Here is an 18,291-nt window from a genome sequence, read left to right as displayed (position 1 = left end):
GGGTTTAAGTGCCACCAGGCCAGGCCAGTCACCAGAAGGCCACTGTAGGAAGAAAGGAGACGAGTGTTGTGGAGATGTTAGATGGGAGCATTTGGGAGTGAAGATGGATGCCCCTGAAGGCTTCAGTTCTAAACACACTTACTAAGGGACTAAGCCCCATAGAACTCAACAGGACTTACTTCTGAGTAGATATAGTTTGCATTGTGCTGTTGGTAAAGCTTGACTAGGGATCCTCTGCAAAGACATCCATATCCAAGCAGGGTTGGCAACCCCTTGCCTGGAATGCTATGCCTGGAATGCTCTGCCCTTATCTTTTAATGTGGCTGCTCCAAATTTCTTTACACATTTGACCCTTCACTTCAGAAAGAGGTCTGAGAAATGAGTAACAGTAAGAAGATTCTCTACCCTTTCTGTCTACCCTGTGGGCTGCTATAAACTCACTTTGACAGCCAACCCAATTCCAGTGAGTAATAATTGACAGAGAGAAAACACACATGGTTTGGTATACCTTCACAGGCAGCAGCTTGGGAACAACAACAATTGCAGCCACACTTCCCAGTATGTGAAATCTCTTTTACCACTATTGGGCAAGAAACAAACTGCCATGAAACCAACAAGGTGCATCATCAATGGGTTTTAGGGGGTTGAGCTGAGCACATGCAACCACTGCTGTTGCGTCTGTGGATGTAAGGGAGTGAGGTTAAAGGTAAATGAAATGCAAACAGAAAATGAAAAACAGAATACAGTGATGCTTTCCTAAATGCAATACCATAGCAAACACAACAAGATTCCTATGAGTAAGGCAGACAACTTAACATCCCACAACCAGTCAGGATTCATAACTGAAAACCAAAACTAAAAAAATCTTTGCAGCCAGTCAGTTAATGCAGAATGCTGCAGCATGATTGCTGACATGAGTGAGATCCTATCTGTACATAATACCTCTGCTCTGAAATCTGCATTGGTTGCTGATTTGCTACCAGGCCAAGTTCAAGCTGTGCTTTCCATGTTATGGGTGCCACATAGTACTTGTTCTGCTCTTGTAAGAAATCAGTCCTGTAAAGTGGCAGCATTTTGGATACTCTGTTCATAGGGTTTTCGTGGTAAGAGGTATTCAGAGGTGGTTTACCATTGCCTTCCTCTGACTTTGGACACATACCATACTTTGGACACATAATGAGAAGACATGATTCACTAGAAAAGACAATACAGAAAAACAGAAGGGAGTAGAAAAAGAGGAAGACCAAACAAGAGATGGGTTGATTCCATAAAGGAAGCCACAGACCTGAACTTACAAGATCTGAGCAGGGTGGTCCATGACAGATGTTATTGGAGGTCACTGATTCATAGGGTCGCCATAAGTCAAAACTTACTTGAAGGCACATGACAACAATGAAGTGGCAGCACCTACGCTTTGGAACTCCTTGCCTATTGACATGAGGCAGATGCCTCTTTTCAGCACCTGTTAAAATCATTTTTGTTTAGGCAAGCCTATCACGCATGTAGAAGCTATTGTGTTTTTAAATCTGTTTTTAACTCATTGTTGATTTTATTAATTTGAATGTTTTTCAATACATGTCTTTAACTGTTTTTGCCAATAATTTTATTGTTTTAATTCTTTCTGTAAACCGCTTTGAGATTTTTTACAACAAAGCAGTATATAACCATTGTAAATAAAATACATAAATTTTGGAGTCACAGCTTTTAAAAATGTGTTTAAAGATGTTTTGTTTTAATACATTTTAAAGTCTGTTTTTATGATTTTTAAAGTGTTTTTAGTGCTTTTGTTTGCTGCCCTGGGCTCCTACTGAGAGGAAGGGCGGGATATAAATCAAATCATATATAAAAATAAATAAATAAACTTCATTCACCCAACCAAAATTCAGAATCATGCCAATTTAAGCTGTTTTGCAATTGTTTATACTTGTTTTATGGTTATTGGTTTTTAAAGGGATTTATTTCTTATTGTGAGCTGCCTTGTTTTCCAATCACCAACCCTACCTCACAGGGTTGTTGGAAAGACTCCATACACACACACACACACTTGTAAATATACACCCCATATAATAGTTTATTGTCAAACCAGTTGGTCATTGCAGAACATTTTTTTTTAAATCAGTATTAGTTTCCTACATAATAAAAAATGTGATACCTAGGTAAATCCTGCCTAATTGCTTTAAAAATAGGATTAGAGAGAGAGGGAAAGATTTACAACACAAACACAATTCTTTGTTATGTTTACTCAGAAGTCCCATTAATTTACAGCACAATCCTAACCATGTCTATTCAAAAGTCAGTCGTAATGAATTCAATGGGGTTTACTCCAGGTACATGCGATTAGCATTGCTTTACTCCCAGAAAAGCAAGTATTGGATTAAATAGTTTCATATTGCGAAGGTTTTCAAAGCACTGCCCTCTCCAACAGCCCAGGGTCTGACTCTTGCATACAAGAGAAAAAAAACTTTAAGCTTACTCAAACTGAAGATCTCAAAGCCACCATTTCCTGACATTGCAATTAAGTGTCGGCACTGCCTGGGTCAACAAATCACAACCCTGGCTTCACTTACTGGCTACAATCCTACAATTCTGGGTTAGACCCACAGCTTGGAAAAGTTATTTTTTTTGAACTACAACTCCCATCAGCCCAATCCAGTTGCCATCCTGGCTGCTATAACAGATCCGTTAAACAGATTTAACAGTTGTGGGGGGCGGCTGATGTTTTGGTGTATATCCCGGGAACCAGACCACCTAGAAACTTAATTTTTTTTAAAATTGAAGCTGAGAGTCCGGAGATTAAGGTAGGTCAGCCGGAGAGCCGGAGGGGACCCCCAGAAACCAGAGTCTCAGACCAAAAAAAGGAGACCTGGCAACCCTAGGTTAGTTAGGTTAGGTTAGTTGCTTTTGAGCTCACTTATTCTGGGCATAAAAAACCTGTTTCTGAGCAGGAAAATCTCTACAGGTGCTACATGAAGCTATTATACTATCAGTGCCACTAGTTTAGATTCAGCTGTAAATCAAATGAAATCTGTTGTATGCTTGGATACTCATACTGAGGTTTGTGTATAAAGAGTAATATATTAACAAGGTGGGAGTGAAAGAAAACTGATTTTCTGGAGATGGAAAACCAGTAGGTTAATTTCAAGCTAATAGCATGACTTAGTAGTGGTTTTTCTTGCCCAGTATTGGAATATTAAACTTTTAATTTGTGTTTGTTTTATTTCAGAAATTGAGGCCAAAGAAGTCTGTGACTGGCTGAAGGCTGCTGGCTTCCCCCAATATGCTCAGATGTTTGAAGGTACTACTTCACCCATGACATTCTGAAACTTAGAATAATGGAAAAGTATTCAAAAGATGTTCCTTCCATTTGTAATGGGCAAAGTTGTGGTTGTCCAAAATACAATAAATTATACAGAAATATCAACCACTGCAAGTTTCTCCAAGCTTATTTGTGTACAGTAGGCAATTGGAACATGGAAAGGAATGTGCAGGATAGGGTTAGTTGTAGGTAGAAACAATTAAATAGGTTTTTAAGCTATCGTTCACAATTTAGGTAGCAAGTGATGGCGATGTCCTTGCTCCATTACAGAATTTGGAAAATTTGACAGGAGCACCCATTCCCTCTTGGGGCACAAACTGGGTTGCTTCCTGCCGATATGATGTAGAAAACTATGAGGAAGAGGAAGTTTCCTCCTCCCAAAACCTTCCAATATTGTGGGCTGACAATGGGAAGACTGTTGTGGGCCAGCTTAATTCATGTTTGCATGAAGCTGATAGGTGGCCATACCGGTGTCTGTATGTCACAAACTGAATTATCTGTTTTTTTAAAAATCTGTCTGACAAAACAGTGCAAGATTAGGTATGTTGCAAACACATACATGCCTGAGCTTGAATGTAGCTGCTTCATTGAATGTGAGCTGAAGCAAAGAGTGCCCCTGCATCCCACTCTCTTCTGTCACAGATGAGTGTCCAAAATAGCACCAGAACACAGAGGACTGGAAAGTCTCATGTCTCCTGCTCCCGTTCACCTTTTCATTTCTTGAATGGACAGCCCTTGCGCTGCTTGGATTTCAGTTGCTGGCAGTTATAAAAAGGGTGGCTTGAGAGTCCTCCACCATCTCTTAGATTTTCAACATGGTGCATCCAGAACTGGAGAGATGAGACTGTAGTTTGCTCCTCTTCAGTCCTTGCAATCGTTCTCTCATTCTAGCTGAAAGTAGGAAACCACAGCCCCTAAGTTGTGAAAAAGAACCACAACAATGTAAAAGGATTGTGCTTTTGAGTCCATATTCCCTGGAAGTGTTGTCCACAGAATGGGACTTCTTTGACAAACCAACCTAGGCAACCTCTGTCTCCTAGTCGCCTCAGTTTGTCAACAGCATTACCAGGTGGTGGTGTTTGTTCAGTGATTTTATATAAAACACAAGTTAACACCCTAGAAATAGAGACAAACCCAAAATTGAGACACAGACTCAACTACTCTGAGTGCCCCCACCCGAGTGAGGTACTGCAGGTAGAAACAGGAGAGAGGGCTTTACAGTGGTGTTGCCCCAGCTGTGACACGTCCTTCCAGAGAGGCTTGCCTGGCACCTATTTTGATGAAGACCTTTTACTCTGTATTGGCTTTAAGCTGTCTTTTACTCTGTGACTTGTCTTTTTGTGTTTCATTGCTATTGGATTTTAAATGGTTTTATTTCTTATTGTGTACTGCCTTAAACACTTTTATACAATGGCCTATTAATACTGTAAATCAATAAATATTAATAAAACGGTAATATAACACACAAGGGAAGGCAAACAGGGAAAATGGTAAATTTAGGGGATGAATTAAAAATTCCTGGTGTGAAGAGATGAGCTTTTAACTGAATGTTTAAAACACACCATAGAAGGACCTGGATGGATGCCAGGAGGCAAGAGCTCCAGTGGTAAGGAGCAGCAGAACTGTGGGTTGGAGGGTGTAATCCTGGATTGAAGGAGAAGGGCACCAGAGAAATGAGACCATGAAAGGGTATGAACAGAGTGGAGAATAAATATAAATGTGGAAGCAGGAGAATGTAAGAGTTATTAGGAGATGTTTAAACAATATGAGAATTAACAGGGAATTGAAAAGAGGAGAAATGTGCAACAAGCGGAGCAGAGAGTGTAAAATGAAGAGGAAAGAGGCAGAAAGGCCAAGCAGAAGTTAGTTGCAATAGTCAGTGCAAGAGACAATGTTACTCCCACTCTTTACGGGTGCAAATTTGCCACACACCCCTTTTTGGAAGAAGACTCGAGTTGGTCTCTCCCAGAGGGAGAGGGCCCTGGGGATCTCATGGACTGGAGTGCCCAGTAGGAAGGGGGCAGCTTTGCCCATTCCACTTCTTTTCTTTCACAGCGCCCTCCTGTTATAGTGTGGATTTTTACTAGTCACCCTTTCCATGGGAAGGTAGGGATTTTGGGGGGAAACCCTGATTGGCCCTTGAGACACCTTGTTTTGGCTACTCCACACTGTAGGGTTCTTTGATTTTCTCTTAATGTACATATTTTGTCTGTTTGGCATTCCATGTGGCAGGCAAGGGAATGTACACATTTAATTGACAGGCGCCCTGAGGTTAAGGGCACTCTTGAGTCACATCCACAGCCTTCAGTTTGAGGGGTCCTTGGGGCTGACCTTGAGGCCTGGTGCACCTTGGCAAATGCTGGGCAGTGGAACCTGGCTGCACATGGTGAGTTCACATAGCTCACATAACAGGGAGGGAGGGTTTGTTTCCAGTCCTTGACTAGGGAGCCATGGAATGTGGCTGTGTACATGCCCAGGCGAGTGGAGGGATGCTTTCCTTTATATATGTTGATTCCAACCAACCTGCCTGTGCTTACATAATGTGGTTATTGTTTGGCAGATTTTCTATTGTTATATTTGAATAAATATGACCTTTCTGTCTCATGAGTCTTCTTCCAAGGTGTGGTGGCAATGAGAGAATAAACAGTTTTAGTTGTATCAGAATAAAGAAAAATGTTGCTTTATAAGTCTTACAAAATTAAAGCATCAAAATTCAACGGTCTCTATAAGTAACTTATCTCATGATAGAATCTTGATAATGCTATGAGTCCTTGAATTGTGCTATCTGCATGTTCCTGTGTTTGAGTGGGCAGTGGAAATAGGGGTTGAACTTTTCATTGTCAGTGGTTGCATCCATACCTTCCTCTAAGCCAAACCGTGACTTAGCATGAATACATGGGCTCCTAGGAAGGAGACTGTATCCACCTTGCTCCTCTCTTGTCATTTTAGCTCAGCAATGGCTTAGTGTGTCACATGGGCACATGGCTGAGCTCTCTCGTCCTTAGCCAAGGTTGGTTCTTGGCTTAGCTGCTGCACTGAGCTAAAAGGACCGAGGAAGAGCAAAGTGGGTGCAAGCTCCTCTTAGGGAGCAATTGCATTTGTGCATTCTTCATAAGCCATCATTTAGTTTACTGTATCGTGCATACTAGGCCAGTATGCACTTGTCTTTAAAGAAGCTCTTGATTTTGAGGTTTATTAAAATGAATTATATCAGCTTGCAAGATGATTGTGTGCTGATCATAAATCTAAGTTTTCTTCTTTGCAGAGATTTAGACCATTTTGTGGCTGGTGTCTATCAACACAAAAACAATACTATGGACTTGAATTTGTGAATTAATCTCACCCACCCACCCACCTCCCAAAAATAATCTACTGTTGTGAACTCTGTCTTGTAGATATGCAGTTTCCCATTGACATCAAAACTGTGAGAAAAGATCATGAGTTATTAGACCAAGATGCAATAGAATCCCTGTACAGGTAAACCTTGGTTTGAATTAAATAGATGTCTAGGACTGGCAACCTGAGGCATTACTAAGCATGTATCTTACTAGATTCTTGTTTGGATGTCTGAAGAGAGATGCATTGTTGCATAGGTATTTTGTTATTAAAGTATATATAAGTAGTAAACACTGATATCAGTGCCAGCACCAGACTGCAGGGGACCTTCAAGGTGGCGGCGGCTCAACTGCTGCTGCCAGGGTCTTAAATAGGCCCAGCTGTGTCAACAGATTAGCGTGCTGTGCGCATATGCCTACCATCACACAAGATGGAGGAGGGCATGTCAACACTCCCCCCTATCTTGGGTGATGGAAAACATGCGCATCTAGCCTGCTAATTTGGCTCTGCAGGAAGTTGTGTGGCTAGCCTGCTCCAGCAGGTGGTGTTGCCTGGGAGGGTGGCTGCTGCTCCATGATCTGTGCCAGTATTGGGCCACAGGGTGCACGCTTTGAGATCTGATGCTAGTACAAATCTCTAATCAGGAGCTACACCAGCTCTGTCCCAGCACCAGGGGCCCCTCTCAGCACCAGGGGCCCTTGGCCAGTGCTTACCCTGGCTGCCTGCTGGTGCCAGGCCTGACTCATATATCAATACACAAGTCTTCAAAAGGCTTTTTCCTCTCAAAGCTAGGACTATTGCTGCCATGTTGCTGTCATGAAATTGCTTTCCAGCAGTGAGCCTGCTCCGGCAAGTTTGAGATATCCTAGAAATAGTTTTGAATGAACTGAAAATGCATGCGTTTTTGGATTGTTGATGTTCTGGAAAACTAAGCAGGATACTTTATATGATGTACTGTCCAACTGGACAATGGCCAACTCCCCCTCCCAACATCCCTTATCTTCTGACTTCATTATTTTTTGTAGCTACACTTATATTCATCCTTCTCACCCTGAACTCCGTACCTTTCATGGTGCCTAATGTTTAGGAATATTAGGACCCAAACAACAGTGCATAAAAGTAGCAACATTTGCAAGGTTAGACACTGGAGTTCTTCTTAAAAAATGATTTGGTAAGATGCTGGCAGGCACAAAAGAAATGCTGACATTTTGCCAGAGCATAAGAACATAAGAACATAAGAAGAGCCTGCTGGATCAGGCCAGTGGCCCATCTAGTCCAGCATCCTGTTCTCACAGTGGCCAACCAGGTGCCTGGGGGAAGCCCGCAAGCAGGACCCGAGTGCAAGAACACTCTCCCCTCCTGAGGCTTCCGGCAACTGGTTTTCAGAAGCATGCTGCCTCTGACTAGGGTGGCAGAGCACAGCCATCATGACTAGTAGCCATTGATAGCCCTGTCCTCCATGAATTTGTCTAATCTTCTTTTAAAGCCATCCAAGCTGGTGGCCATTACTGCATCTTGTGGGAGCAGCTGGAGTAATATAGGTACACTTTATAATTTCATTTTTTAAGGCAACAGTACCTTTCCTACATATTATGCAGCTCCTACCCATCCCCACCCCAGGGGAGTTCCAGAGTAATTGCTTAATTGTAAACAAATTGCACAACATTATTGTTTAAAGCTGTTTTGTTCCTCAAGAGATTACTTAAAAGCTCCATGTAACCCACACTAACACAGTTTGGGCCTTCATTCCTTTTTACATAGCTAGTCAAGATAAAAAGAGCAAGTCTCTTTTCACATAGTCAGGTCTGAACTGGCAACATTTTTATTCATTGATGAGATTTTTATCAAATTTGTGCAAAAATGGAAAAATAAGTGGGTGCCAAATGTTCACCAATGGATTTGTAAGAACCTGAGATTTGCCACTTATGGAAGAATCAAACTTTTCTTGGAAATGACACATATTCCAGTATTTCCCCCCCCCTTCATTTGCTGCACAGAAGAAAAGGGCACATCAGCAAACTGATAATATATTATGTGTTTTACCTTGAATTCAGCATGTAATAAAAAGTAGCATTTGGGAAATTTGACACTGAAATTCTTCCTATGTAACTTTTCTCCACATTCTTAAACTACTTAAGGAAGTAGCTGAAAGAGTAAAATGGTTGTTTATCATTCTTTAAAATCTTTCTGTGTGTACCTCAAGAAGATTCTGCCAGGCACTTGTCTTGCACTTGACATTTTGACTATTTTTGTATTACAAAGACAAGATTTTGTGCATGTTCCCATGTGTGTGCTTAAGAGCATTAATAGAGAAATGCAGGGTGATATCTAATGTTAGTCATATTCAGAGTAGACCCACTAAAATCAATGGACTGAAATAACTCATCTATTGATTTCAGTAGGTCTACTTTCAGCATGCCTTAGCTTCAGCAATATCCAGCTATCCTTAGTGGACCACTGGAGAAAAATGCAGGTGGCTTAATTAAATTATAAGTCAACTTTGTGTAAGAAGTTAGGTGGTTTGAGTGCCATTTAGTACAAGAGTAGAAGAAACCTCAAGTTAAATGACTGAATGTGTCCTTTCCTTACCCCCAGACGTTTGAATACACTGAATAAGTGTGCAGCAATGAAGGTGGAAATAAGTCGGCAAAGAAAGAGGGTATGTGTCCACATTATGCAGTCCTTTTTAAAAAACATCCATCCATCAATATAAATCAAAGGTGTTGTCATGTAAGATTATGATCTACTGAGAGATTTCTAACCATTTCAGTTTAGTAATCAGAAAGCAGAAGTTAGTTGTTATTGTTATTGGCAACTATTTGTGAGTTTTGTTGTGCTGAACTTTCCCCCCGTTACAAACATGCTTGAAACATTCTAAGTTCTTGTTCAGTCCTTAGCCAAATGGATGAGGGACAAACTATGTAGGGGTCTGGTTTCATCAGACTTTCCTAATTGCAGGAACATCCTTAACTGGCTCTCTCTTCAGACCTTTGCCCACAACACACAGAAATTGGGGGCATCCCATGCAAGGATGTTGGGGATTGGGGCATCATGCATGGCCTTGTACCCCCTACACAGTTTGGGCCTTAATGTGTTCAGCTAAACACTGAATGGGGCTCTTATTGTCAGCAATTGAACAAAGTGAGGAGGACTCAACAGTCTGCGTCATGAATATTATATGGATACCATATTTCCACAATACTACGTTTAATTTGATTCCATTTACAAATTGCTTCCCTTAAAATATCCTGAAGGGATTTCTTAATGCAGATATCAACAATAAAAATAATTCCGTATGTAAGAACAATGAAAAACAATTCCACATAATTCATATAAACATTTAAAAATTCCATATATAAAAACCATTTCAAATCTAACACAGATGCAGACTGGGATAAAGATCTCTACTTAAAAAGCCTTGTTGGAAAAGGTAGTTCTTCAGTAGGTACCAATGGACTGTCCCAAGTCGTATTGTATGTTAGAGTAGAAAACTAGCACAGCAGGGAGTGGGCTGATAGCTTTTTGGAGGCAGGGCAACTCTCTCTCTTAATATGGGAGGAACTTTCAAAAAAGACATTTCCCATCTACAGTGATATAGTTTATGCCACCACATGGGAATTTTGCTCCATGTGTAGGATAAGACTTAAGCCAGTTCTTGTATTACTCTGGCAGTGTGGGAACTGTTGTAGTGCTCCCAACACTCCACACCTTGGCTTTAATCCAGGTTGCAAAGGGTTGACATATACCAATGTCATACCAATGAGAGGGGGCTGTAGCATGAGTTCTTCAGACATGGCTCAATGCTTCTTGTGCTACTCTGGCAGTACAGGAAGGACTGGTGCCCACGCCAAATGGTGTAATGTAAGAACCCACCCCTAAAGTTGAACTCTGAATTGCTCATTTTGACTTTACTGCATTAGTACTCTAAATAGGAGCCAATGTAAAGTAAAAGAAACTAAGCCAACATTAAACAGAAATGGTTCTCAAGCAGTTTAAAAGTCACTTCAAATCCTAAAGAGCCCCAGTACACCAGTCATTAGTAACTCCCACTGAAAACAATCAGACTTGCTTAAGTAGCTTGGATTCAAAAACGAAGTCCATGAGTCTGCACGTAGCAGTTCTACATATGCTGGCTGGGTGGAAGTTCCTCTTCCAGCATCACTGTTTTTCACCTCATGGAATATGTCTCTGGAGTCTGGGGAGTCCCCTGAGGTTTGGGAGGGGCTTTCTGGGGGAATGGGAGAGCTACCACTAGCAGGCACATAATGCACTATAGTAAAACAAGAATGAATCGCCACTCAAGTTTCTGATTATCTGTCACATATTTTAATTTTTTCTCTTAAGAGTGATGAATCTGAAGAAGACGAACCTTGTGCAATAAGTACCAAATGGACTTACGAGAAATGTAGTCAGAGATGGTCTCGCCTGGAATGCTCAGAAGGTTCTGGTGCACCAGTCCTTGACGGTCTTAGACTTAAGAACTCTGGAAGTGGGTATATAGCATTTTCTGATCAAGAGGAGAGAAATGATGAGTCTTCAGTTCACAGTTCTAGCAGTGGGGACAGTGACTTAATCAGCTTTCCAAAAACTTTTGAGGAGGCTGAGGTGAGCAGGAGCTCTTCAACGTGCTCCTCAAATATATTGGCATCTCCTGACTCTACTTTCAGTTGCTCTTCTTCTCCAAGTGAAACCTTGAATATAATTAGTGAGGACAAGCTCTTGGATAAACCATCCCACAAAAAGGGAAGGAGTTTCTTAAAGAAAATGGAGAAGCTGCGCCTAAGAAGCTGCAGTTTGAAGAGAGAAGCACATTCAAAGGCCAAGCCCGTTATTAGCGAGCCTCTTCTTATAGAGGGACTAAATGAAGAAAAGCTGAGAAACTTCAATTGTGTAAGTATTCCTGACACATCTGAGAGTCAGACAATGCCACATTCTTATTCCCCACAGACCTGCAGCAGTAGCAGCCAGTCTGAAAACAGCAGCACTGTGAGCACTCCAAGCCCTGTTATCAAAGCGAGGAGACACAGTAAAAGAGGAGGAATGTACGGAGGAGAATTTGATCCCAGCAAGTTTGCCTTGTGGAGTGATCTCTCTGAGCATAACTTCAAAAATGAGATACATTTACACAAGGACAAAGTATTTCAGGTACCACAAGGCCATAAGCCTGGGACTTTCCCCAAAGCGCTTACCTACAGCCTCTTGTCTCCCGTAGACAACACTTCTGTGAACTGGAGAACAGGGAGTTTTCATGGGTGCCAGAGAAACAGGGCTCAAATTGGTTCTCAGGAGCCTGAAACTCCACCTGGCTCTCTTTCATTGATGGATAACAGACTGAGCATATACGACAATGTGCCAGGCAATCATCTTAACAAAATGGATGCACCAGAGATTGGTGATGACGATGTCTTTACAGAACTAGACAGTGTTATGGAACATGTTAATGGGCTCAGGAAGTTGGTCAGTCAGTGGACAGAGAAATTCTCTGATGATGGGGACTCCGACTCTGCCAGTTACTCCAACCAGTCCACCTCTCCATGCCCATCATCCCCTAAGGAGATCCGTGTTGACATTAAAAAACATCCAGAAGAGAAATTGCCAGAATTGTCAGTTACTGATGGTGAAGAGAATTCCGGGGAACATGGCCTCACAGAACTGGCATATGTAATGGAATCAGGGATGAGACCGACACCAGCACATTCCATCAGGTCAGCTATATACTTATTGAAGTAGCAAAGAATAAAAAATGAAATCTGGGTTGTAGGTTAATCAGTTGGACTCAGACCAGCATAGCGTAAAGGCAGTTGAATTAATGATTTAATATTGAGAATAATTTGACTGAGTGTAAAGTGCCTTGACATTTTGGTGCTTGATCCTCACATAGTTTTGTCTCTGAAGTACCGTGTTCTTTCACAAGGTAGTTTGAAATTAATAGTGACATTCTGTGGGTGTGCAGCTTTAGAAAGAGAAAAGGGTCTGGAAATGCTACCAGCACTGAAGAGCACTGAAACAATTTTTTGTTCTGTAGGTGTGAGAGGAGACCTTGGTCTACTGAGGAAGGCACAAATGTGGAAAGTCTTTCTCTGCAAATTGGCTGCCAGTCAGCCACTCACCTAAATCGAATGCAGAAGTTGGCTTTGTTAAAACTGACCACTTTAATGGATAAATACTCTCCTTCTAGTAAGCAAGGATGGAACTGGTAAGTTAGAATGAAGTGCAACAGTTTCTGAAGTGAAAGGATTACTTAATATTTAGTCTTTAATCAGAAATGGAGCTAGAGTTATATATATGTTTAAAGTACTTATATGCTGATTTTCAGGACAAAACCCTCCCAAGACAACTTACACAAGGTAATTAGCTTTATATACATAGCAGGGACACTATGTTTGCAAATGACTTCACAGTACATTCCACTTGCAGTGCTTCCAGTCCAGGCCCCCAGCGATCTTCCTTTTACCTGTCCATCTGTGAGCATTACTCCTGTGCCTGTTCACCAGAGTTGTTCCCAACACATATACCTTTTCCCACTTTTGCATCATCTTGTGCCTTGGACGCTCCAATTCCTTAGTCTGTGAAATTTGTGCTGTGATGGTGGAAAATTTTAGAATTTGAGCAGTGCTCCCTTTCAGATATGACAGGCAGTAATTCAGCAGGTCATATAGCTGGATCTAAGCATAAATTTTACCCCTAACATCTGAGGTACTGAATCCTCACTATATTTATGCTGATGTTTTTGCTTGCATAGAAATGAATTGGGGTTTGCAAAATTTGGAGGAATGCTTTGGCAGGGGATTGAAATGGACAAAGAAGGGCAGCAGGAGATGAAGGGTAGGGAGCTGGAAGGTAGCTAGCTGTGCAGTAAGTAGCTGTCCCTCAGCCTAAAGCAACTTGGATTTTCATATTCCAACAACTTCTTGTAGGGCATAACAAATACAAAAGTGGCAAAACTTCTATTGGGAGGTTACTTGGTAATTAATTGTTTTTAAAGGTTGCAAATGCAACAGCTCCAATGCTACATTTCTTTTCCTGTTACTTTGATAGTAAATACACCTAACTAGCTGACTTCCTATATAAACTAGTATGTTAGAATTGCTAATTGTGTCTTCCTGATCCTTTTGTGTTCTGTAAATGAATTCACACACACTGATATGCTCAGAACTACATTAAAAACTGTGTAAGCTAATGAATTACTTCTGTCTTTTCAGGACTGTTCCAAAGTTCATCAGAAAAATAAAAGCCCCAGACTATAAGGACAAAAATGTATTTGGAGTCCCTTTGCTATTAAATGTCCAGAGAACAAGTCATCCTCTTCCAAAGAGCATCCTCCAAGCCATAGACTACTTAAGAAACCATTTTCTTGACCAGGTATAAGTATGAAACACTCTCATAAGCACTAGCGGACGGTGTGGTGGGCCTGTGCCACTCACCTGACTTCCCTCGGGCTGAGTCGCTTCTGCATGGAGGGGAGAGGGAGAGGGTTGGGTTGGTGGTGACACAGGCATGGTGCAAATGTGCCAATGGAGCCAATCCAGCATTCTGACTGGTGCATTTTTACCATGCCAACCTCATTGCTCCCTCCCCTTCACCCTCTCCATCCCAGTATGCGGCACTGACTCAGGCGGAAGGTCGGTTGAGCAGTGCAACCCCACTGCCCCGTCCACTAGTGCTCAGATCATGTTCAGACCCTCATCTTCACTAGCTTAGCTTTCCATGATTTGTAAGTGAAAATAATAAGGCTAGCAAGTCTGTCTGTCCTTTTGTATGAAAGTTTATACTATTAAATAGGTACAGACCTTTCTGTGATTAGCCTGGGCAAATGTCTGATGATCTACCTCATAGTTGTTGCTCCAACCTTTTTACTTGAGCAGTTTTCTTTACATGATATAAAAGTTTATTTTACCCTGAAACATTCATTATCCCCATATACCTCATCAATTTCTTCTGCTGGATTTCTTCTTTGTTTGATGAGAAAAGCATTGTTCATACCTTTGCATCGTCCAGGCCGTTTGTCTCCTCTTTATTAGAGCTGCTTCTTACTCCAATGTTGTGTACATGGATATACATGCAAATAACTTTTGGTGTGTAAAAATTGCATGATGAGTGAAAATTCTGAAAAACAAATCTGAGCCTACTGAGTCTAATGTTTATGTGGTGGACACACAAAAATTGCTATGAGGCAGAATGCCATAAGGATTGCTGGGCAGACAGGCTGAGGATGAATTCACACATCTTCACCTTCATCACCAGAGGTTGCATAATCAAGCAATTAACTTGCATGTAAGCCATGTCATTATGGTCCAGGACATTTAAGTTACGGCTGTTGGATCAACGTTACCTGATGTGCACTGTGTTCCTAGTAGTGGAGTGACCACGTGAAGGGAAACAAGCAGAAGAGGGACTCCTTGCTGTAGAAGACAAGCTTCACCTACAAAAAAGTCCTCTGAGAGAAATAGAGGTCTCCTATCAACAGTGGGGAGGAGAGCCTGGCTGGGAGTCCAGAGTCTGTGTTCAAATCCCCGCTCGTGTCTCCTGGGTGTCAAGGGCCAGCTAGACATCACCCCCACAGTGAGTGGCTCAGGGGTTACGTGCCCTGCCACCTGTGCAGCCGTGGGCAAGCTGCATAGTCCCAAGGAGCCCAGTTGCCCCCCAGCTGGCAGTTGTGGACAAGGAAGGGACTGGCTTGTGCAGCTGTGGCAAGCTGAGCAGGCCCTAGCCAGCTGGGGAGGACTAGCCTCACAGGGAGGCAATGGTAAACCCCCTCTGAATACCGCTTACCATGAAAACCCTATTCATAGGGTCGCCATAAATTGGGATTGACTTGAAGGCAGTCCATTTCCATTGCAATAACCCAGCACCTTTCACAAACTACACTTCCCTGGATTCTTTGGGACAAGCCATCACTGGTATGTATGGTATGAATGTGGCCTGAGCTAGCCTTGAAAGAATTGATGTATATTCCCCACCAATATATGAGAACCATAAACTACATCACAGATATTAAAACACTGGTTAAAAAGGAATTAGGATTCAGTTCTTTATGAAGTGTGTAAATGATCCAAGTTCCAGGCCTTGGGGGGGGGGGTCCTTAAAGCATATACAGTAGGGCCCCACTCATATGGTGGGTTACATTCTGGACCCCCGCCGAAAAGCAAAAAACTGCTGAAAAGTGGAACTCTGAATAGAATGGTGCGTGACGCCTGAAAACCGCCGTAAAAGCGGAACAAGCGCCGTATGAGTGGGGTTTTAGTCTAATTGTGTCTAATTGAGATCGCCGCATCAGCGAAGCGCCATAAAGCGAAGTACCGTGAAGTGGGCCCTACTGTACCTCCAGGCTTAAGAAGGTGGCTATTTGCACTGCAGTAATACATCTCATTATTGTAGCTTGGGTGTGGCTATTCTGTGGTCCTCCAGAGTTGCTGGACTCAAACTCCCATCATCTCTGACCCCACTGGCCATGCTTCCTGGGGCTGATAGGAGCTGCAGTTCTGCAATATTTAAAGGGCCACAGACTCACCATCCTTGCTGTAGTTGATTGAAGCAGCTGTTCTAGCAGAAGTAAACAGTAAACAGGCGTCCCTCTCAACCACATAAATAGGGAAGGCCTGATGAAGAATCTTGCCTTTTATTTTTTGTAAGAGTAGGCTTTTTGTTGCTCAATTTTGCAGTGCAGCGAGAGGTGCATAAATAATTGTTTTAAGTATATTACATCAAAATTCCCCCAAAAGAAGGGTATTCCTTATAGGTCCCTTCCAACTCTACTATTCTATGATTCTATGAATAGGCATATTTGAACCTATCATCCAATGCGTGAGGAAATACAATACCGATTATATCATCTAGAGTAAGCCGCTATCAGAAATGTGGAGTTTCTGAGTAACGTGTTTATGCTGGAGGGAAAAAATCATAACAACCAAATGACAGAGGGCCAAATGTTATTCAGATCTTATTTTCATTATCAATGATGATACCCACTAACCTCTACCAAGAGAGAAAACCTGCTGCATCTTGTATGCGTCAAGGAAAACTACAGGTTTATCTGAAATTTAGCAATTTTCCTCTTTCAATCACTTAGGGAAACGGTTTCCCTAATTATACTAGTGTTACAGCTGTTACAGTCAATCTACAGTTGCACCAGATTTTCGTTTGCACTACATTACTGCTGTGGATGCCTTTCAAAAATTGTAGTATAGGATAGTAGGCCATTGAGATTCTTATGTTCATGCACTAGTTAAACTGGCAAGTGTTCAAGGACCTGCCTAACGGGATTTCTTTTTAGAATTATCTTTATAAAAATGCTTTCCCTTGCCAAAACGAAAACTTCTTATGTGATGGGTGGATAAATCATGTTCCATTTTTAGGACAGGCTTTTAATCTTTACACATTTCTGACAAAGTTTTTAAAGGTAGGCATAAGCTAACTTGAAATGTGCAAAATAATAATAGTTAATATTTTAATATTTTAAATATTTAATATTGTAGCACTTTTGATATCTTGACATCGCCACATCCTAATAACTTTTAACTAATTTAATTTTAACACTTAGTATCGTGTACTTGGTTTTTAGTTATTTTATGTTTAATTATGTTTTGATTTTTTGGTATAATGAACTCATTTTAAGTGTTTAACATATGGTTTTAATTGTATATTGATTGTTTGTCTGTTGTGAACTGCCCAGAGAGCTTCGGCTATGGGGCGGTATATAAATTTAATTAATAATAATTAATAATAATATCCAAGTCCTTGAGTGACGACACAGTGTGCACAATACTGCAGATGAAAATCTCTGTATGTGTATGAGGACAAATTCAAGAACCATTATCAACAACTCTTTTTCCTTTACAAACAAAATAATCTCTATCCGGTTTCTTTATGGATATCAAAGTGCCTGTGAACACAGTTAAAGTGCCCAGTATACTTGTGGATAAGAGTACCACATAAGAGTTCCATGCCATAGCTAAAGTCAACGGAAATTCTAATGATTTTCTGGTTTTTTTATAGGTTGGCCTTTTCAGAAAATCTGGTGTTAAATCTAGGATCCTTTCCTTAAGGGAAACGAATGAAAATGACCCAGGCAACACAGCTTACGAAGGGCAGTCAGCATTTGACGTGGCAGACATGGTGAAACAGTATTTCCGAGATCTTCCAGAACCTATATTTACCAGCAAGCTTTGTGAATCCTTCCTCCATATCTATCAGTGTATGTAGCTGTTGTTGTTTTAACTCTGCTTTGGCATTTTAGATGTTGATTTCATGAGCATAACATAATCTGCTTTCTTAATATAAGTGTATCTGAGGCTATGTAGCTGTGATTTTAAATTAAGGCAGTTCCTTAAGTTACAAGTCAAGAGACAAAAGGAATTATATTTCTTTCTTTCTTGATATAGCTTCAGCTGGTTAATGCAAGAGATTGTTTTAGCAGAAACTGATGCAAAACTTGCCACTTGATTCATCTGATCATTTACAGACCACACCTAGAGAAACTAGTCTCTTAAGGCGAGTCTCCTTTTGGGTTTTCTTAATTTGTATCCTATATTAAAACTAAATGTAAACTAGGAGTGTGTGGCTACATTCTTTTGAAAGAATAAATGTCAACTCTCTGGTTAGAAGACATCATAGTTCTTGACAGCACTGATCATGTCCTC

The 18,291-nt window shown here is 41.2% G+C and overlaps 1 protein-coding gene across 6 annotated transcripts in view; it reads left to right on the top strand.

Annotated features, from left to right (window-relative positions):
- LOC133380134 (rho GTPase-activating protein 7-like) overlaps positions 1–18,291 on the top strand; it is a 135,633-nt gene that overhangs the window by 100,911 nt on the left and 16,431 nt on the right. For all 6 annotated transcript variants that reach the window (XM_061616795.1, XM_061616799.1, XM_061616796.1 and 3 more), the window contains 7 exons: positions 3,224–3,295; positions 6,712–6,793; positions 9,248–9,311; positions 10,997–12,357; positions 12,678–12,848; positions 13,855–14,014; positions 17,648–17,846. In XM_061616795.1, coding sequence (XP_061472779.1) covers positions 3,224–3,295; positions 6,712–6,793; positions 9,248–9,311; positions 10,997–12,357; positions 12,678–12,848; positions 13,855–14,014; positions 17,648–17,846 — 2,109 coding nt within the window. The remainder of the gene's footprint in view (positions 1–3,223; positions 3,296–6,711; positions 6,794–9,247; positions 9,312–10,996; positions 12,358–12,677; positions 12,849–13,854; positions 14,015–17,647; positions 17,847–18,291) is intronic.

The sequence above is a fragment of the Rhineura floridana genome, chromosome 3 (genome assembly GCF_030035675.1).
Source record: "Rhineura floridana isolate rRhiFlo1 chromosome 3, rRhiFlo1.hap2, whole genome shotgun sequence".
Taxonomy (NCBI): domain Eukaryota; kingdom Metazoa; phylum Chordata; class Lepidosauria; order Squamata; family Rhineuridae; genus Rhineura; species Rhineura floridana.
The sequence above is the reverse complement of the archived record's forward strand: the minus strand, read 5'-3'. Positions and strand labels throughout refer to the sequence as shown.